Genomic DNA, 23,214 nt, shown 5'->3' with positions numbered 1-23,214 from the left:
TCCACAACCTCTCTGGACAGCCTGTTCCAGTGCTCTGTCACTCTCACAGGAAATTTCTTCCTGATATTCACATGGAACCTCCTATGCTCCAGTTTGCACCCATTGCCCTTTGTCCTATCACTGGACACCACTGAAAAAAGCCTGGCTCCATCATCCTGACACTCACCCTTTACGTATTTGTAAACACTGATGAGGTCACCCCTCAGTCTCCTCTTCTCCAAGCTAAAGAGACCCAGGTTCTCAGCCTTTCCTCATAAAGGAGATGTTCCACTCCCTTAATTGTCTTTGTGGCTCTGTACTGGGCTCTTTCAAGCAGTTCCCTGTCCTTCTTGAACTGTGGGGCCCAGAACTGGACACAATATTCCAGATGTGGCCTCACCAAGGCAGAATACAAGGGGAGGAGAACCTCTCTTGACCTACTAACCACACCCTTTGTAATACACCCCAGGATGCCATTGGCTCTCCAGCAGGCCAGCCCCAAACCTGTACTGGTCCATGGGGTTATTCTTCCCCAGATGCAAGACTCTACACTTGCCCTTGTTGAATTTCATTAAGTTTTTGCCCGTCCAACTCTTCAGTCTCACTGAATGGCAGCACAGCCTTCTGGTGTGCCAGCCACTCCACCCAGTTTAGTGTCATCAGCAAACCTGCTGAGGGTACACACTGTTCCCTCATCCAAGTCATTGATGAAAATACTGAGCAGTACCGAAAATCATTTTTTCCTATTTCCCCTCATCTGTGTCCTTCTAGAGCAAAATGAGCTTCCACAACAAATAAAATCCCTAATATTAACTGTTCAGTGAATAATTCTGCAAATAGATTTTCTTGCCTAATCCTTCGCTTCTTCCAGCAGGCTAAACAGATCCTTTTGTATTAAGCTATGATTATGTAGTTACAACTTTTCACTAGCATGTTAGTTTCTTAACTTAGGCTTTCTTTTCTCCCCTAGATATTGGTGCTATTATTCAGTGCAGTAGTCCACATGATGCTGTGTGATACATGTTAGGAACTCATAGCACCTGGCCCATTTCTCAGTTCTTCTACTTGTCATCAATTATTCCTGCATCATATGTCCATCACTCAGCAGTCTACATGTTTGTTTCCTTGCTTTCTTTTGCCTTCTTGGTCTATTCCTGTATCAGTCTCTAAAACCGTGATTGAACAAAAAGGTGGAATAGCTACTTAACTTCTACATAACAGATTTTTCTTTGCCAAGCTTTTTTTATTCCACTTTTTTTTCCTCAAGGCATCAATCTTAAGAGCCAAAAAGTTGGTAAGGACTCCTCTGAAGGAGCCAACAGTTTACAAACTCCATGTTATCTGGTAAAAAGTTTATGTCCTCACTGAGAAAAAAAAACACAACAAAACACAAACAAACAATAAAAAATGAACTTAGTTTCTGTGAAGATTTTGCCTATCCTATGTTTTATGACGATAATTTGTATCCTGAGAGTGACCTATACTGGGCAGTTATTTGGTTGTTTATTGTACTAAAAATCGGTTCTAATCAAGGAGCTGAACATCTAGGATCTATAGTACATGGACATATAAACACTACATGTATATAACACATCTAGAGCTCTGGTGCTCGTGTTATACACTAAAATAGATTGAATAACTCTTCCAAAATTATAGAAATATTAATACCAAATCACATTTACACCAACATCACTACCAAAAAAATATAATTCTACAGTAAATAGGAGAAGAGGTCCAGAATAGATGAAAAACACTAATATCATGCATAAAATCTCAAACATGTGCCTCCTATGTAAAATTAAGAGGAAAGTAATTCTGTGAGTCCATCTATTGAATGCTATTTCCACTGTGCAACAGTCGTGGAAATTGCTTGGGCAGAGGAAAAGGTCTGAATTTACATAAATGGATTTCTGTTTTACATTGCCCACTACCTTCCTGTCATTTAATTTCTATCTAGCAAAAACAGAAGCAAAAGAGAGAGCTACAAAATGCAATTGGTCATCTTCTTATTTCTTAATAATGGCCCACATACTACCATCTGTTGTGCAATACTATGCAAACAGTAATGTTACAGAGCAAAAGGGAACACAGTGGCAAGGAGCAGAGACTCTAGTGAGAGATGCCCAAACAGCAGAGAACTACTTCAAACTAGAAACAGGACAACAATAAGAGAACAATACAAGTAGGAAGAGCTGTGCTACCATAGCAAGACAAAGGCAAAGGAGGTGCCAATATGCTAATGTTTCTCTGAATGCTGCTGCCAGTCTGTAAAAGGAGCAAAGAAGATTGGATATAAGGAAAAAATCAGGTCAGATATTAGGAAAAAAATCTTTACAGAAAGAGTGGTCAGGCATTGGAACAAGCTGCCAAGAGAAGTGGTAGGGTCACCATCCCTGGAGATGTTAAAAAAACATGTTTAGTTGGCAGAGTGGTGTTTGGTTGACAGTTGGACTTGATGAGCTTGAAGGCCTTTTCCAACCTTAATTATTCTGTGTTTCTACGAGATGCTGGCCTATTGCAGATGAACGGGCTACAGAAAGGAGGATCTCAAAGAAACAAAACATCTCCCTTTAACTGAGTTTTCAGTCATCCTGTCTGCAGTTAGTGGCAGCTCCTTTCACATGGCTAAATCCAGATGCCACAGAGGAGAAGTTTTATTACAGCTTCAAGTAGAGCAGGACATAATTTTGTCTCTTAAAAAAAAGCAGTGTGGTGCCTGAAAAGCATTAAGACTTTTGGGAAGGAGGAAATGGCTACACTAACAGAAACACAGCCAATACGCCAAGGGAACTGACTTTTCTTCTTTACTCAGCATTCATTAAATCACACCTACAATACTGTGTCCAGCTTCAGGACCCAAGTGCAAAGGATAAAACAGAATTAGTTCATCAGAGAGCCACTAGGACAACTAAAGCTGGGCCACCTGCCCAGTGGGGAGAGTGTGAGGGATGGTGGCTGCTCCAGCCTGTAGCAGAGATGGTTTCAGGAGGCATCTAACAGCAGCCCCCTACTACCTGCAGGGAGGTTGTCAAGGAGAGAGAGAGACTCTTCACAGGTGTGCTTGGTGAGAAGAGGGACAATGGGCATAAACTGAGACAAGAGCTGTTCAGGCCGCATAAGAGAAGCATTGTTTTCATCATGAAAACAGGCTAGCAATGGGACAAGCTGCCCAGAGAGTCTCTGTGTTCTCCAGCCCTGGAGGTTTTCAAGACCCAGCTGGACAAAGCCCTTAGCAACCATGTCTGACCTCAGAGTAAGCTCTACTGTGAGCAGGAGTTGGACAAGAGACTTCCTGCGTTCCATTTGCATCTGAATTAACTTGTGAGTCTAAGAAAAAGATGCAAGCAGATTTATAAGGATATTTGGACTTCTATGGGTTTGGGTAAACCCATATGGGATTAGTCAGTCAGAGGATTTAAGACGAAACACATTTTCCTGACTTCAGCATATACTACATAAGAACAGCACTTGACAATCAGCAATGGGAGTATATGATGCAAAAGAATGAAAAATAAGACTTGTGGTAAAATAGTACTAAAAGGTAGACAAAAATAAAAACCTGTTTCATGAAAGAATAGCAAAACTTAAAACACAAGATTACAAGAGGAACCTAAGAAGGGAGAAGTGAAATCCCAAGATTAGGAAAGAGAAGGAATGGACCATATGAAAAAAAAAACCAAAACCAATCCATAAGGAAAGCAGATCTTTTCCCATGTCTGCATGTGGATTTATCCCTGGAAGAAGATGAGTTGTTATGGTAACAACACTCTCCAGGAATTATGCCAAGGAGTGGCATATCAACCTTCACATTATGCCTCTGGGGCAGGCCTCCAGCTGCTGTATCAGAGGAACATGGGTTTAAGAAACTGCTGCCAAGTGAATGTTAATTCCTGTAAGTGCTACATGGAAACCACATCTGTAACAGCAGTAAGAATCTTATCTGTTTACTGAAAAAGTAGATAATAAACACATAGATAATAATAGTAGATAATAAAAAAATAAGTCAGGCTAAGAATAAGCCAGTAATGTCAGGGCAAGAAAGTGAAGTTCAGTGGAAAGCGATACGGCAGAGGGATACTGAACAATTTCTGCTTGTACTCCAGATAAAATAAATATTAAAAAAAAAAAACAAAAAAAAAAAACCAAAATTTTTCAGCATTTTTTGAGAATATAGATGGCATGTAAATTTATAATGAGTATGAATTTAGATAGCAATTTTTTAATTCACCAAGATTAAAATAAATGTAAAAGAAAGAGAAAATCTAAATCTTTACCTTGACTGCCTCTTTTCTCTAAGTTGCCACTCACTATTGCTAAGTACCAGCATTGTTGACTTTTATATGAGCTACCACCTGGGTACCCAGATTCATGTTGTATTCTAACTGCCTGCTTACCACGTAAGAAGTTACAAACTCTTCAATTTGTTTCAATTAAATCTAAAAAAATAAGGATGGAAACCAAACTTACTTGATTAGCTTTTGTTAAGTCACTTTAAATGTTATATGGTTTTACAGTATCTGTAAATCAATCCTACAAAGGCAGAAAAAGCAGATTAAGTCAGAGCACCTACCCTTAATAGGGAGAGGTTTTGCCAAGCCAAGTTACTTTACTTTCTCTCAAACTGCACTACTGCAATACTGCCAGGACTGAACTGCTGCCTAACGCATAAAATCAACCAGCCTACTGGGATTATTCTTGTTTTGGCTGGGAGCCTGATGTTTTAAAGCAATTGTTAAAATCTGATCCGCTCATGTGTATGTGGACCTCTTCCCTTAACAAACATTTTAATTAAGATTTTTTAATACACAGTGAAAAAGAATTGCCTTCACACTTCAAAGGGTACTTTTATAGGCAATCATTTGTAATTTAAAAATCTCAGTTCTCCCCAATCCCATTTTCTCAGTATCCTAAAGAACCCTCTAAATATGTTTTCCAATCTGACCTTTCATTTTGATGTGCAAACCAAATACCAGACTACTGTGTTAGTATAGCATTAAAAAAAAAAAAAAAAAAAAAAAGGCAAAGGGGACACACACACCAGCCTTCTGTAAAAGTGAGTGTTGTCAATATTTAAAATAACTAATTCCTTAATACTTAAAGGACACTCATTTGAAACAAAGGTTCACACTTAACAAATAACACCATGCTAAAGAAACGACAGAGAGGGAACATAATTCACAACTGAAAGAAAATAGGTTTCCCAAATATCTTCCAAAAATTCAGCTACAATAAAAAAAAAAGATACTTCAATATGAAACTTCCTGCTAGAGTTACTAGGTATGCAAACAGTAGAACTGTGCTTATGCCTGAGAAACAAAATGAGGTATTTCATTACTGTAGTTTAATTATCCAACTAGAGTAATAAAGCAACACTTCACAATGAACATGTAAATGAATTAGACCATTATATGAGTTTTAATAGCCTTATGAGGCTACTAAAATATACTGGACAGTCAGAAATTGTTTAAATTTTTATGAGCTTTAACTTATAACAATATCAAAGTACATGATTATGCCCAGACTTTTTCAAGTTTCGGCCCAAAGATATTGATTAATTAAAAGGAATATTTGATTTGTCATCTAATAAAAAGAGCAGGAGAAATACACTTTTCCAAAACTTCCTTTAAATTTTGTTCTTGGTTCATTTAAATTGGCTGACCTGCAAAAAATACCTAAACTATTTTTTTAGATAAGCTCGATTAAAAATAAAGTGTTCACTAGCACAGTCTACATTTGAAAAAAAATTACAAGCAAGGATATGCTTACAAAATTATAACTTTGTTGAGTGCAGTAAGTGATGGGTATATAATTCTTTCTGCTAAACTTCTAGGTATAATGCTTAACTACAAAATCTCTCACTACATTATCAAACTGGGTCAGGAGTGTTAGAGGATGCAAGTAACTTTAGGCTTTCAATTCACATAAATTGTTTTGGCTGTATCTTTGTTGTACATTATGCCAGTGGCTGAGCCCCAGATTTCATTACCCTCCCTATCTCTTTCAAACTGGAAAATCCTTCAACATAGGCTGTAGCTGCCCTTAGCCAGATCTTTAAACCACGAGGATGCTCTGGGTCAAAATAAGGTAAGACAGGCTGGCTTACTTCCATTGCACCACTCACAGGGGAAAAAGAAATAATGGTTGAGAAGCATCTCATGATGCACATTTTAAGGACCTCTCCGGTGCTGGGTATCCATTGAACTATCAAGAACTATACTCAGAAAAAGAAATATACAATAGACAGGAAAGGACAAGTAACGTCATCCTCTTTGCTCTCTGTGTTCCTGGCTCTTCTCACTTGATCCCTAAGGTGAGAAAATTTGTAAGTTCAAATTAACTTAAATTCAGTCTGTACGTGGGTGTACACATATACTCAAAGTGGTCCTAAATTCTTTAGGAGAAAAATGTGAAAGAGAGAAAAATGCAGTAGAGAGAACCTGAAGGAAAAAACCCCACAAAAACTACCACCACCACACAACACCCCCTCCCCCCCCCCAAAAAAAAAAAAAAAAGCAACTTGAAAACAAAGGCAAGGAAGTATTCTGAACAGGAATGTAACCTTTATTTCAGGATTTTTTAAAAAAGTGAGAGTTTTAATTTTTTAGAAACTTTTTTCAAATACTTTCACTTTATCTGCTTCTAAAATTAACTGCAAATTATTAGGTGATAATTTGAAAATTCTTTTTAGCTTAATTGTCATTGGGGATAAATTAATTTTGAAAATCTACTATGACGATTACATACAGCTACATTTTCAACTATAATGTATTTTTAATAACCTTCATCAACCAGTGATTTGAATTTCAAATTTCCTTCTATGAAGGAAAAAATTAGATATCTTTGTGCCAGTTTTCATAATAAAGTGCTCTTTATGCTGTAATGCCTCCCTTCCTATAAGCAAATCAAAACCTTAAATTAAACTTAGCATTCATAAGTTACTATATTTCATCTCCCTTTATTATGAGAAAGTAAATTGCAATTACAAACCTGTCTGCCCTTTCTGGTACACTATAACATGATATTTGTACCTCTGTGCTTCCTTTTATAGCTATTGCACAAGGGACCATGCCTCTTACCATTCCCACTTCAAAATGGTAAACACTCCTTCAACAACACAGACATAATTCAGCATAGCTTGAAGGGAAAATGTTGTCATTAAGAAGCAAAAATACTCACATAACATTTCTTTACAAGTGTTATAAACAGCAGGCTAGATAATTAGGTCTTTAACTTCCATAATGAACTTTTATTATTTATGTTGTATACCTACTTTCCACACTTTAATAGTGATTATAGACACACACAATATTGGAAAAAAACAAACACAGAGCCAGATCCTGAAGACTAGGAAAGGAAGACTTAAATATTTGACTACTAATTCTATAGGTATATTCCACCATTTTCCTGTTTGCATGGCAGTGGGTCCCACTGGGTCAGAGCTCAGTATGTTAGCACAAGTAAATTCCTTTATGTTTATTAGAGCCCCTTCTAAACTTAGTATGATACATATTGTCTTAATTATGTGGTGGCATTTGATTTTACATAACTGTTTTTCACCTCAGAATAAATGGTAAATACTATTCTGTTAAACAGAGACTTTATAAGTTATGTTTGAATCTCATAACTTCGTACTGTTTTTCTGACTTAATGGTGTATTTGTTACACCCTGGTTTCTCTCAAGGCTTTTTTATAATGATCATCACAAAATAATATTCCACACAGATGGTTTCACAAATATTAATTTCCTTCACACATTCATCACTTCTGAGAGGTGTGGATTATAGTGACAGGGAAGAAACAAATAAACTGTAGGGTGAAAACAAATGGGAGTAAAAAAGTGTCCTTTAAACTTTTAATCTTTATTTGTGATATCTAGGATTCAGATTTTCAACAACACTGGAATTAAATAAACTGGGAGCTTAGTGCATATCTCCACAACAGAACACATCTGTTTTATATCCTAGCTCAACTGTTTCTTCCTCATCTGCCCCCCAGGGACCAGCAGAGGCCTCCTTCAGAGACTTTATTTCCAGTGTCTCTTCTCAGAAGTACCCATTCCCCAGCTTCATATGGGTACCTGATACCAAAATCCACATTCCCAAACACAGGGTCTTCTTTCAGAACCTGTCACTCCTGGGGATGTCTGAGAAAAGCACACCTCCCAGGTGTGAAACATGAAGTAAGTAGAGAGCCATTACTAGAGAACCATTTGCTTTGGTGCAACAATCTGAGCTATCCCTCTTCCTTTCTCTTAATGTGCATCCATCCTGCTGCCCTGAGACTCTGCCCAAAATATAATTGGCCTGAAGAGACAAATTATGTCCATACTCCTTGCTTCCTCGTCCACCTCCGTCTTATTGTCAAATTGTTATTACTGTACCAGTCTCCTTGTCTTTTTTCAAAGTCTACTAAAACGGATTTCAGTTTACCCTTAAAAATCTGCATTTTCCTCACCATCTTCCCATCCCTTTCTTCCCTTTTCCATTTTTCATATCAAATTCTTGAACAGTCAGCTTTCCATCTGCCAGAAGGTCTTGGTGTTTCTCCCAGGTATCTAATTAAAAAGGTGATTTCATAGAGTGGCAGAGCATTTATTCTTTACTATGAGGAAGTAACTAGGTGGATAGATGATGGTAGAGCGGTAGATGTGGTTTATCTTGATTTCAGTAAAGCATTTGACACTGTCTCCCACAGCATCCTTGTAGATAAGCTGATGAAGTATGGGCTTGGTGATCAGGTAGTGAGGTGGATTGTGAACTGGTTGAAAGGAAGAAGTCAGAGTTGTAGTCAATAGGACAGAATCCAGTTGGAGGTCTGTGACCAGTGGAGTCCCTCAGGGGTCGATACTGGGACCAGTGTTGTTCAACATCTTCATCAATGACCATCAGGTTTGCTGATGAAACTAAGCTGGGAGGAGTGGCTGACACATGAGAAGGCTGTGCTGCCATTCAATGAGACCTAGACAGGCTGGAGAGTTGGGCAGGGAGAAACTTGATGAAATTCAACAAGGGCAAGTGTAGAGTTTTGCATCTGGGGAAGAACAACCCCACGGACCAGTACAGGTTTGGGGCTGACCTGCTGGAGAGCAATGTAGGAGAAAGGGACCAGAGGGTCCTGGTGGACAGGAGGATGACCATGAGCCAGCAATGTGCCCTTGTGGCCAAGAAGACCAATGGCATTCTGGGGTGCATTAGAAAGGGTGTGGTTAGCAGGTCAAGGGAGGTTCTTCTCCCCTTGTATTCTGCCTTGGTGAGACCACATCTGAAATATTGTGTCCAGTTCTGAGCCCCACAGTTCAAGAAGGACAGGGAACTGCTTGAAAGAGTCCAGCACAGAGCCACAAAAATAATTAAGGGAATGGAACATCTCCCTTGTGAGGAAAGGCTGAGGGAGCTGGGTCTCTTTAGCTTGGAGAAGAGGAGACTGAGGGGTGACCTCATCAAAGTTTACAAATATGTAAAGGGTGAGTGTCAGGATGATGGAGCCAGGCTTTTTTCAGTGATGTCCAGTGATAGGACAAGGGGCAATGGGTGCAAACTGGAGCATAGGAGGTTCCATGTGAGTATCAGGAAGAACTTCTTTCCTGTGGGAGTGACAGAGCACTGGAACAGGCTGTCCAGAGAGGTTGTGGAGTCTCCTTCTCTGAAGACATTCAAAACCCACCTGGACATGTTCCTGTGTGATGTGCTCTAGGTGACCCTGCTCTGGCAGGGTGGTTGGACTTGATGATCTTTCGAGGTCGCTTCCAACCCCTAAGATTCTGTGATTCTGTGATTTTTCTCCCATGCTCTAATATTTGGTCTATTTCTTCTTTAATTTATAATTAAACAGTTTTCCTTTCTCTGTTGCCTAGGTGCTAGAGGATATACATACAGAGAATGGCTCCATGATCTCATCTCAAACACCTGACCTCATACTAGTCATCAGAAATGACGAGTAGCAATTAGAGTGAATGTCAGGCTTTAGCCCTGAAATAACTTCAGGGAACATATTTCATTACTCAAAAAAAAGAAATTTATTTGAATTTCCATAATATACAAACTTTACAGATGCCATGAGATTGTAGCTGTCAAAGTCAGAGGTGTTCCTAACAAACATGCACAAAATACCAGTTTGCTTACGCTTTAAACTTTGCCAAAGCATTGGTAGGTTTTCATGGCAAAATATACATAACTGACACCATGGTTTTCACTGCTGTAAAGCAATAGCACTAAAGTAGTTCATAGAAAAGCTCTCTTGAGACTCTTCTAAGAGACACTAGGAAGATTAAGCATATTTTTTCTGTCACTAGAAGTAACTGAAATATATACTCAGGAGAGGGCAGGACCAGTTTGACACAATACATGCAGCACAGGGATATATCAAGAGCTTGTAGCAACTTAAATGACATATACTTCATAGTTCACAGAAAATCTAGGTTGGAAGGGCCCCTGGAAATCATCTGGTGCAACCTTGAAAGCAGCGCTTTAGGTTACACAGCCCCCTGTCAAGCTAGGTCTTCAAGCATTCCATTGAGGAAACAGTGACCTCTATGATTACCTTGCTCTTATGTTTAGTTTTTTCTATGGCTTTTTTTTTTTTTTTACTCCTTGCAGCCAGCTAATTTCCCCTGGATCAACCTCTGCCCATTGCCTCTTGTTCTTTCCCTGTGCATCTTTGAGAAGAGAGCACTTCCATTTCTCACCTCAGTCAACTCATCAAAACTGGAAGCTGTTATTAGATTCTGTCCCCAGGCATTCTCTCTTCACTGTGCAAATACAGTTCCTTTAACCTTTCCTCATACGTCACATTCTCAAATCTCCAGTTTTCTCATTACTCCACTGTTGGTCCCTCTCAGTTTTTTCAAGTCTCTCTTGAATACAGTGGCAGGGGGACCAGCACTGAACACAGTATTCCAGGTATGGTGAAACAAGCACTCAGTAAAGAGGAGCCTTCCTAATTTAGGGTCCTCAATCTGATGATCATACTCCTGCTGAGACAGCCCAGAACATGGTTTGCCTTCACAGCTGCCAGAGCACAAGGCTGGCTCAGGTCACTGCCCAGAAGGTCCATAGGGGCCTTTTCAGCAGAGCTGCTGTCCAGCCACTCAGTCTCCAGGCTCTTCTGCTGCTTGGTTATTATGTCTCAAGTGCAGGATTTCATATTTGTAGAGGTCATGGATCCTCCGTCATTGAAGATACTAAAACGCAACTGGACATGGCCATCAGGAATGTGATTTGAATGATTTTTCTTTGAGCAGGAGATTGAACTTGATGGATAAGGTCCACTTCAACCTGAACTGTTCTGTGGGTGAATGACATTTAGAAAGTTTTATATTATAAAATTTTATTTGTCTGTTTGTTTTCCCCTCATGCTGAAATGTTTATAAACATTTCTCCCCTATGCAGTATTTATTGCAGTCTTCCATCTTGTTCTAACATTCAGTATAACGGGAATAGAGGCTCCTATTTACACAGGTTTTTCCAGTAGTGTCTCTTTTGCTGCAAAACTATGCACATACTCAAGCAGTATTATGAATTTACTGTAATAAGTGTATATGGATCTTCATATAGGAGCTGTCATTAACATGTCTGGACATCACTTTGTGTTACGAGGAGAGACAAGGATATTATCTTTACTTTCCCCACTATTTATTCCCTCCTTGATACTTTATTCAGCCACTGATACCACTACCGAGGAATGCAAAGCCACCCCTTGACATTACCTTTTTATTTACTCTCTGAATTGATACTCCTAATTAATGCCCCATGCCTTCAGGGTATGAGGGATGAGTAGTGTCCTACACAGTATACCCACTGGGTCAGTTAAGTATTTCAGGTCCATGCTTGAAGGAGCTCAAAGTCCTGTCAGCACACCCAGCTTGTAGATTTTTTCACTACATGCTAAGGAAGGAAGCTGTTATTGCTTTAATATGTTCTTTGTTGAGATTTTGTTTTATTAGTTTGCATGCTGCCTTTTGATGTGCTCAGACTCTATTAAAAGCTTTATTACTAGCACAACTCCAATTATTTTTGCAATTTGCCTTTTGGTGCATAGAATGCTTGCTTTGAACAATTATATTGTTCAGATATTTCTATATTTTTAAAGGGACTGATAATTACTGCAAATCTCTAGTCTGGTCCACAGAGCTGAGTAATTTTACTAACAGTTACTCATTTAACTACGGTTCGTTTTAATCTCATCAGCCAAGTAATAGCTGCCCATGAAAGTGATGTCCTTTGTAACCTTTCCATACCAACCAGATGATTTTGCTAGAAGACAAGATATTAGCTGAAAGTGCTGTAAACAAATACTTGAAACGGCTTACATGTCAAAACGGGGAAAAATAAGGATACCATTTTCAGGAAAATGTAGTTAACTCTACTTTGGAAGATTCAACAAACTAAGGATGTAAAAGCCACACAAAGTATATTTCATAGAATCACAGAATACCAGATTCGAAGGGACCACAAGGAGCATCTGGTTCAACCTTTCCAGGTAATACTATTGTTTATATGAGATTGCTCAGCACCCTGTCAAACTGAGACTTAAAACTGTCTAATGCAGGGGAATTTGGGAGACTATTCCAATATTTGACTGTCCTCATGGTGAAAAAATTACCTTTTGTGTCCAATCGTAATTTCTCCAGGAGCAACTTTTGCCTGTCACCCCTTGTCTTTTCCATGTGAATCCTTGTAAAAAGGGAGTCTCCATCTTCTTGATAGCCACCCTTTAAGTACTGGAACATGATAATAAGGTCTCCCCAAACCTTCTTTTCTCAAGGCTGAACAAAGTTTTCTCAGCCTCTCCTCATATGGTAGGTCCTCCAGTTCTCTGATCATCCTTGTGGCCCATCTCTGGCCCCCCTCCAGCCTGTCTGCATCCTTTCTGTAGAGCAGGGACCAAAACTGAACACAGTACTCCAGGTGTGGTCTGAGAAGTACTGAGTAGAAGTGGATGATGACTTCTTTATCTCTGCTGGTGATGCCCTTGTTGATGCAGCCCAGCATCCTGTTGTCTTTTATATTTAGGCACCTCTTTCAATCTCAAAGTGCAAAGACTCACAAAAAATAACTCTTTAACTCTAGATTCTTTGCAGATAAAATTTTGCAAAATATTATGCAAGAACTAACATTATCACACACACACACACACAATCACTTAGCTCTTAAGAAAATACTGCATTGAGATCACTACTATGAAATTTTTCTGAAAGTTCTGGGCAATAAAATGTGACCACACTTTTAAAGAACAGGAAGAAGATGAGAAAAGGGAAAAGACAAAACTAAATTTGGGGTTGTTCTCAAAGTAAGAATTCCAGTATCTTTGAATATGAATAGATCTTCATAAGATGCATATTTAGCTTTTCTCTAATATGATTTTTAGAGTGAATTTAACCAGATGAGAAAATAAAGACTTACTGAGGAAATTTAGATCAACTAACAAAAAGTGGAAGCAGAACAGTCAACACAGCAAAAGCAGGAAGGTTTAAATCTGAAACTTTTAAAAACAAGACAGCATCCTGTTGTCTAAAAAATGTTCCAAAGAAAAAAATGTTCCAAATAAAATGTTCTATCTTATAACAAAATGCACACAAACTCAAGACTACCAACGACATGTTGATAAATGTTTAGCTAACTTCCTTTTAAGAATGCAATTACATCTGAGAAGCAATGCAATATCATGAGTAATGATACCAGCATCACAGATATAGAGGTCCATAAGGTGACATGCATAACTTCTGATTTTGTAGTGAACATGAGCAACACATGAGGCTGAAATACTCTAAAAAAAACCAACCAAAAAACAAGATTCTTGGACTAAATTAGAATTAACTGTAGGTTAGTTCACTTTTCTTTAGCAATAAGAATCTTTATTTAAGCAACCTGGCAGTGGTGAGAGGACACTGAGAGGAAAAAAAAAAATAACCACAACCCAAAGATAACTGATTAGAAACAGAGAGAAGTTCTTACAAGGATTATGATAATGCTACCATATGTAAATATTTTTATTTCTTAGACAACTGAGTAATGCTTTTAAGTTTATTTAGGTACACTTCAGGCTTTGAATCTCTCATTTCTGGCTTTTGATCTCTCATTTCTGGTAACCTACATGTTCCTACTTAGCTGTGTTGACTTCCTGTAATGCCCCTGCAAGGCTATCCTAATGGGCAAAGAGGCACTGGTGCTGCCCAATCAGTATGCCTCCAAAGCCTGAAAGAATTTCCCTTTTACATGCCTTTTATCTTATTTTACAAAAATGAGAAAGTTTGTTATTTATGCCCTTTTAGGTTGGCAAGGCTGTAGTGTCTGCTTCTTCCCTTTTCTGATAGTGTAGTAACAGCTCCTAAGAACATACCCACCCCTTGGACAGATGTAGAGCGTGTATAAATCTCCTGTTTTCCATTACAGAAGTGACAGTCATAGAGAAAGCAGGGAGAAGAATCTCATTTGGTGAATCCTGAATTTTTACCCTTAAAAGTATTTGCCATTGACATGTTAACGAGTTCTGGGTAAAACATTACATATTCAACCAGTGTCACATTAACAACTAAGGCATTTAGCATTTTCAGAATTTGTTCAATACTTAATGAATAACTAATGGTTAAACCTTTGAGTAAGCAGCCAATTTTACACATTTCCAAAATACTAATGTTAAAAAAAAAATAGAAAAATCAGTCCATCACTTTACACGTATTTTGGAGTTTTATGCTCATCTGGAAAAAAGAGTGTGACAACTCACTGCATCACTGAGATTTACAGACATTTTACTGTGCTTTTGGTGTCAGGATTAGGTTTTCAATCTAATTCTTACCGTACTGTTTGCAAATTAGATATATCAAAAACACACTGTTTCCAAGGAAGAGAGGTAAACTCGCAATGCTTCTTTTCACAAGAAAGGCATGACTTACCTTGTGAAAGTTCCTGAAATATGCTGCCTTCTCATCTGGAAATTTTTCTAGCCTCCTGGGTCCTTTACTGGAAGCCTTTTTGAAAACCAACCAACAACGTCTGAAAATCTGCAAACAAAACCAAAAGGATTATATTAGCTTTTCTTTAAAAGTGGACATTATCACAAATGCATTCAGTTATATAGTTGATGTAGGAAGAAATTTTTAAATTATTTTATTTTACAAGTCTGGAAAATTCTGAGAACACCAGTTATTTCTACATTAGTAATCCCAATTAATCAATTTATACATATTGATTGTCAGTCCTCTGCAGACTTTTTTGTTTCGATTTCTTTTTAAGTGTGCCAAATTTGACAGTTCCTGAGATGCAGGTAAATCCGTTAATTTTGAATAAGAAAAGAATAATAAGGCTGTCATTAGATAAAGTACTTCCAGAAATAACTCAATGCACTTCTAACTCTCACATTTATACCCTTTTTCTATGAGGGTATCAATACCATTGAGAAACATTCATTGCAGCTTTTAACACCACACAGTTAGTATAAGCTTGTATGCACAGAAAAAAACCCACAAGCTTGAAACAAGTACCAGTGTGACCATTACTGGACAACAGCATCCAGTCTTCTTACTTAGTTCAATGACAAAATTCCTAAGGAAAAATTATTCAGATTATTAAATTTTGAAAACATGTAATGAAAAATAAAATCCTCCAGAAAGCACAAACCAAACAAATCCTATCCTCTCATTTTTATGAGAAACACAATGTATATAATTTAAAATGCATTTTTAAGCAATGACATACTTGATTAGATAATTTACCAAGCATTCTGATTGTATTGCCATAATCAGAAGCTTAAAATCAGGATTGGATTATCAAATAAGAATACATTTGCAGTTCAAAAAGAAGCTGATTTAAAGATAATCCTCTAGACTATATTGTGCAAGTAAGGGATTAGGTATTAATCTAGCTTTACAATCTGTGAAAATATTTTTACTTCGTTCTCCTCTTCAGTACTTGTCAAGCTCTACCATACAGAATTCTGTTACTATTTGAAGGATACATTGAAAAACAAAAAAACCTTAACACTAGTTAATGGTGCCACTGGCTATATGTGGAGCCTCATTTCTTCCAAAATTCTACAAAATGTAACGACACAACACAAAGACACAGGACTATTTAATTTGGACCAGATTATTAACAGATTATTCAGGATTCACGGATTATTATTCAGATTAACACCTTCCCCAACAAAAAATAAAGAAACAAAATCAAGAGAATATGACCAGAGAGAGCTAAAAAGAGTCTTCTCCTCAGTGTGATGCATTTTCAACTGAGTGTAAGCAGCAAATATAGTGAAATTAAAATAATTAAGCTTAATTAGCCACATTCTGATATTATAATACTAACACTATCCTGTTGTCTTTATCTCAGATTAACGTCATTAGTCAAAATAAGTATTTTCTTTTAAAAACCTACCACTGGACTACAGTATCAATATATTTAATTATGAATACCTTCTTCCTAAGAAAGCATACAAGTTTTAGGCTTTTACTTCTAAGGTTGTAAAGTGGCAACTGTACAACTGTACTTTCTATCTCAGAAATTACTTCACCTAACCTGGGGGAAAGCAAAGACAATATCCTATTTCCTGAAAAAAAAAAATGGCATTACTCTCTGGGACACCACAAACCATCTATATTAGATAGTACTTTCTTAAAATAACATCTTGGCAGTGATGCACTTTACTTTGTCAAAGCTACAACACTACTCTCACAGTTATCTCTTGATTAAAGTGTATTAACTCTTCACATCATTATGGCGTGAAAAGCTCAAAGTCTGCAGGTAACGCAGGTAACACAGGTAGAGGATATTTATGTTATTTTGACCTCATTAAAAGCAACAGCACCAACTGCCTAAAGGGAACATACTTATTTAATAAAAGTGTCACTTTTTTTTTTTATTACTCCTGGCTCTTCTGGGATCTGGGTGGGAGTGGCTGATTTTGGAGTTCACCTCTAATGACATGGAAGAGAAGAAGGTTATTAGGAGTAGTCAGCATGGATTTACCAAGGGGAAATCATGCTTGACTGATCTGATAGCCTTCTATGATGTTGTGACTGAAGGGATAGATGCAGAGAAACTAGTGGATGTAGACTACCTTGACCTTAGCAAGGCTTTCGACACAGTCTCCCATAACATCCTTGTGAGCAAACTCGGAATATGAGGGATAAAAGAATGGACAGGGAGATGGATTAAGAACTGGCTACACAATAGATCCCAAAGGGTGGTCAATGGTGCAGAGTCCAGCTGGATACCTGTAACTAGTGGAGGCCTTCAGGGATCAGTGCCAAGTCCAGACCCGTTCAACATCTTTATCAATGACCTTGATGACAGGACAGAGTGCCTTCTCAGCATGTTTGCTGATAACACGAAGCTGGGAGGATGGGCTCTACTCAGCCCTGGTGACACCTCACTTGGAGTACTGTGTCTGGGTCTGGGCTCCCCAGTTCAAGAGGGACAGGGATCTAGTTGAGAGAGTCTAATGGAGGGCTACAAGGGTGACAAAGGGACTGGAACACCTGCCAGGGTGTTGTCCCTGGCAGGGACAACCTCTTTTCTTTTGTGCCCTGTGCTAGGATGAGGAGCAATGGATTCAAACTCGAGCACAGGAAGTTTCACCTCACCATGAGAAAGAAATTCCTTACTGTGAGGGTTACAGAGCACTGGAACAGGCTCCCCAGAGAGGTTGTGGAGTCTCCTCTGGAGACTTTCAAGACCTATCTGGATGCCTGAGTGATCTTCCCTAGTAGTTGATTTTTTGTTTCTTTGGGGTGTTTTTGTTTGGTTATTTGGTTTGTTGGTCCTGCTCTGGCAGAGGGGTTGGACTCTATGATCTTCGGAAGTCCCTTCCAACCCCTAATATTGTGATTCTGTGGCTGTTTGGTTTTTTTTTAGTTTATGTGTATTTTCAGTTAATCTCTCTTATTTTTCCTAAGAAGCTCTTTATCAAGGTAAAAACCATTGCTTCAATTTCAAATCTTATATTGATTTTCTTATGTCCTTTATCTGCTCTTAATGATTTACAGTCCTCACAGACTTCTCTTTAGAAAAACAGATCAACCTACAGTCCCCAGCACCAGTAGTGGTGAGTTTTAACACAGATGTGGAATCCATTTTGTACAGATGACCTGAATTTTGGACAGCTGGTGATAAGGTAACAGAAGCTTTGTGCCAACTGACAGAGCAAGTTGGGTTTGTTTCAGGTTTCTTTTTTGTTTTATTTGCTTTTTAATATGACAGAATTGTATGCTTTTATACTGTAAAGAGTCAGTTAGATCTGGTATATCAATAGCATCCCTATGGCTGTTCCCAAAGCAGCCAATGACTCTGTGGGAAGCCCACACTGAAGCAGCTTGCTCTGGACCTCATGGGAAGGACTCATGAAGGAGAGGTTTGTGGAGGACTCTCTCCCATGGGAGGGACCCCATGGGGAAGCAGGGAAGGACTGTAAGGAATCCTTCTTCCTGAGGAGGAAGGAGCGGCAAGAACCACCAGCCTGTGAACTGACTCCAAACCCCATCCCCTGTCCCCCTGTGCCGCTGGGGGGAAGGAGGGAGAGAAACTGGGAACAAAGTGACTTGGGCCCAGGAAGGAGGGAGGGGTCAGGTAACGTATGCAAGCCCTGCTCTGTGTGTTGTCTGTGTCCTGTGTGTGTTTGATTAGTGTGAAATTAAATTATTATTTTTTCCCCCAGGTTGAGTCTGTTTTGCCCTGGACCTTAATTGGTGAAAAACCCTTCTTGTCCTTTGTCTCGACCCATGAGCTTTGTCCTCCTCATCCCAGAGTGTGTGTATGGGAGTTGAATGAGTGGCCATGGGGCTGCTGCTTGTTGTGTTGGGCCCAAACCACAACAGATACGTATTAATCAAGGCCTGACCAGATAGGGGTTGTTGATGTTTCATTTTTCTGTGTTTAGGCTTGTTGTTCTTCAGTTATTGATATCTCACACGATACCAGCCATGCTAACAGTTTTTATTTCTCAGCTTTGCAGGAATCTGGTTCAGGAGAAATGTAAGATTGCAGTACAGACGATATAGACCCAGCAGTGTTGATTTGACATTATTTCACTTACTACAGTAGCTATACTATATAAAGATGTGCAGCTACCACAGTAAGCAAAATGATCTCAGATTAATGCACTGGCACAGCACAAGTTCAGTCTGTTTTGCCTGGAACCTTAACTGGTGAAGAACCCTCCTTGTCCTTTGTCTTAACCATGAGCTTTGTCTGCATCATAGAGTGTGTGTGTGTGGGGAGGGGGGAGTTGAGTGAGCGGCCATGTGGATGTTCCTTTTGTTGTCATGTTGGGCCCAAACCACAACACAAAGTCAAGGAGTCAGATTTCTCCCTGTGAGGATGGGAATATTTTCCAGATAAAAGACCATCTAATGTATACTCCAAAGCAATTCCTTCAACTCCTTCAGTGTTAAATGAGCAGGCTCTTCAGGTGTTTTTCACTGGATATCAATCTTGGACAGCATTGAAGCTAAAATGACAAAACTCAAGAGGAAGGCTTTGACTCCCTTTGACTCTTCAAAGTATCCATCGAGGAGTGCTGGATGTTAGTTATTTAAGGGTCCTCCTCACTAGGCGTTTTCTCAAATTTTATCGAGATGAATTCAAAGGCTTTATCATTTAGACTGTGAGAATGAACAGCCTTTTCTGTTGGAGAAAACTTAACAGCAAAAGAAGGATCTGTCAGATTTTTCTTTAGACTCTTACTGCTCCAATGTATTGACATCTGTTTTTTCCAGATCTTCAGGAAGAATAGAGATCAGAGATTGGAATCGCTTGAAGAGGACTCCTGATTTGGTATGTACATACACTATGGTACACCTTAGCATTTGGAATTTTTATATTTTTTTTTAACCTACATTCTGTCTTTAAAGCTGGCATAAACATATACAGTTCCATTGCATTTCAGCTGCATTTTATATGAATTTACCTATAGACCTAAATAAATAGGTGCAGATGTGAGCACACAGCAAACAAACATTTGCCTTTCATAAAGCACCTCATTGTAATACAGAAGCCTATTCAATTATTCACTAACTGTGAGACACTCTTTTATCCCTGGCCTAGTTTAGGATGCCATTGGCTGTAATCAAAACTTCTAAAAGACTTTGAAAGTCCTTAGATAATTGGGGTAGCCATTATGAAAGAAATCAGAACCAGCCCTTTAACAACAGAGAGAACAAGAACCACTCACTGTGTAGTCTCCATAATATTTAGTATTTCCTTTGAGTTTTATATATCTGTTTTTCACACATGGGTAGTTGAAGGAATGCCAAATACTTGATAATTAAATGAGTTTTACAGCATTCTTGGATGAGCACATACTGCTCAACAAAAATTATTTTAAAATTTGTATCAAGGGCAAACAAGATAATGTCTAACCCTCTACTGCAGCTTTTTTTTTTTTTTTTTTCTGAAGAAATTTAGAAATATAGCATTAAGTAATGCTGTATTTAGATTTCCTTTTATTAAAGTACCGATTAGAAGGACCAAACTTATTCAGCACAAACCTGAGAAAGCTTCTCTTGAAATTACCTGCTGAGTCCATGGCATAGCAGAACCTCTTTAAACAACACCCTTCTTCTCTCGTTTTTATAAGATGGGCAAATCAGAAAAAAATATGGCTCTAGATCCCACTACCTGTGCAACTATGTATCAGTGTGTGATTGCAGTAACTCAACATACACCTGGTCTGGTGAGACTGAATCACTGTCCTTTGCAATATCATATGGGAATGATTTTCTTTGCTTGGGAGCTTGCAGAAGGAAATAGCCCCTGTTGCTAAGGATGGAATCTGAGTAGCTTTATCTCACAAGTGAGATAAAAGCATTCCAGATCATCTGGAACAACATAACCTTGTCATCCCTGCTTCTGAAATGTTCTGAAATCTTTCCAGTCAGAAATTTGACTTCCAGTGCTGCTCCATTTTCATTAATGTTTAGAGATTCCTTTTTTATATCTTACTTGAAATACTGTAATAGATTGATTAATTATTAAAATATCTGCATAATCTTGACTCACAAATTAAAAACTGTAGCATTCATAATAATAAAAATAGTTGTCACAGTAAAGCCATTTTTAATCATTGCTTTGACACCCAGCACTTTTTGATTATTCTATGCACACTCTGACAAAGGGAGAGGAGATGTGGGGTGACAACTTAGCACTTCAGTGGAACTACACTTGTAATGAATTCAAGTAAAATCTAAGAGAAATTGAAAATAGTTATTATCTGTAAAAAGGCCCAAGAGGAAAATGGGAACATAAAACCATTCAGACCTCAGCTACAGAACAAGTTACAGGATTTAAGCTATTGCTGAGTAAAGTCAATTGGGAAAAAAAAAAAGGCCAAAACCCTCATTATTGTAAGCCATCTACTTGAGTTACCAACACTTTGTATTAAAAAGACAAAACCAAGCACTGTTGTAACAGGGCATGCCATCTCTCCCACACCTACATTTCTGGCCACCTTTGAAATTAAGATGCCCTGGAAACAGTGCTATTTCCTTTCCTGAACACCACTTATTTTACTGTCTGCTTCTTTTAAATACAGTTATCACTGCACTGAGCGCATTTTGGGTGACAAAGCAAGAGACATGGAACACTACTGCACAGCACCGAGCTCCTGAATCAGCATAGAGAGTGCAGAATAGCAGGGAAACAAGGCCAGATCCTGCTTCTTTACTACACCTCTGGGAACTCCCATATCTCCCAGAAGCAGAGCAGAGATTCTTCACAACCATCTGACACCCGCTCTTCCCTGCTCCTCACAGGAGGAGAAGTAAAAATAACCCCTAGCCCTGCTCAGAGGCATGAGGTTATGGGCTTATGTCAGCAGATCTGGGATTTGAGGCTAAGACTTTACCACAAGACACAAAAAGCCTCAGGAGCTTTTCCCCCTTTTTAAATATTCCACACAATCTTGCCTATTTCAACATGTTTTTTTAAAAACGTGACCATAGTATCTACCACAAAGCAATGGCAATAAAAGCAAAGCTGTTTAAACTGTAAAGACAGGCTCAAAACCCCCACAAATATACCCCCAAAAGATCACTAGTAATGCCTTTAATAAAAAATGCTGTCTGAAGGTGTTATGAAAGCTATCTAAAAGGGAAACATTCCTCATACATGATAACCTTGTATGTACACTTGAGCTTCATGATATCATCTTAATTAGGAAGCAAGGTTAAATCTCTAGTTTATAAAGCTTGTAGTATGACCTTCTGCAGCTTTATAGAATAGACCTTAGATATTTTTGGTGTCATAGTTCAAATCCTAAGAATTATTATGATGCTTTTATTATTATAATTATTTTCCAGATTGCAAATCTGCTGGCATTTAAAGTTAGGAAGAGATGAAATACAGAAACATCTGCTGCAAACTGTTTCATCTCAGATTAGATCAATCCTTGTGGGTTTGATTGCAGTCAGTGAGAATCAGGATGGTTAGAGAGAGATGATTATGGACAATTCACCCAGTAATAGCATATATATGTAATTTTTCTGCTGCTATAACATACCATTATAGATTCATATAGACGTACATAATATAATTTATAGTCTTACAGTCACACACTATACATTTAATTCATTAAAATATTTACTTTATTATTCGAGATTTCTGTGAAAACAAAGCACACCATAATTTTCTAGGTATTCCTATACTAATTAAACTACCTTGTGTATAAACACTGTATCTACAGGATCTGAAATTTGAGGGGGTTTTATGTGTTTGAAAGCAAAGGAGGCCACATATCTGGGAAGAGTTGCATATTTAATTTGTGTGAAAAGTATTATATAGTTTTATAAATGCTTAGACACATAGAGCTTAAAAGCTCACCACCATTACTCTGTTTTGAATTGTCAGCAGGGCAATTCAAGTACAGAAGAACACACTACACAAATAATGCACTCAGTATAGCAGTCTTAAGATCAGCATTAGTTATAATTTAAATTTGTACTGATGTTATTATTTGAAAAAATCTGCTGCAGTAGCCATTTTTTGGCTTTCTGCATTTCTAGCTCAGTTTTGGCAAGGCTACTTCAGTCACACTTTTGGAGGAAAATCAATACTGTTTGCTCCGTACCTGGCTTCAGAGTAGATGACAAATAAACATCAAAATGCACCAAAAATTTGGTTAAAACAGTTTTAGCAGACATCCAGAAGGAAAATCCCAGAAATTACTGAATTTGAGTAACTTTTCAAACTGAACTCACTCACTTCACTTCACTCATCAGAAGATTTTGTTGGAAATAACGTATTTTCCCTA

General features: G+C 38.2%; 1 protein-coding gene across 1 annotated transcript in view; it reads right to left on the bottom strand.

The window, feature by feature from the left end:
• DOK6 (docking protein 6) overlaps positions 1-23,214 on the bottom strand; it is a 236,721-nt gene that overhangs the window by 127,399 nt on the left and 86,108 nt on the right. The window contains exon 2 of the mRNA XM_009995634.1: positions 14,870-14,977. Coding sequence (XP_009993936.1) covers positions 14,870-14,977 — 108 coding nt within the window. The remainder of the gene's footprint in view (positions 1-14,869; positions 14,978-23,214) is intronic.

Source organism: Chaetura pelagica, unplaced genomic scaffold (genome assembly GCF_000747805.2).
Source record: "Chaetura pelagica isolate M959 unplaced genomic scaffold, ChaPel_1.0 scaffold63, whole genome shotgun sequence".
Taxonomy (NCBI): Eukaryota; Metazoa; Chordata; class Aves; order Apodiformes; family Apodidae; genus Chaetura; species Chaetura pelagica.
The sequence above is the reverse complement of the archived record's forward strand: the minus strand, read 5'-3'. Positions and strand labels throughout refer to the sequence as shown.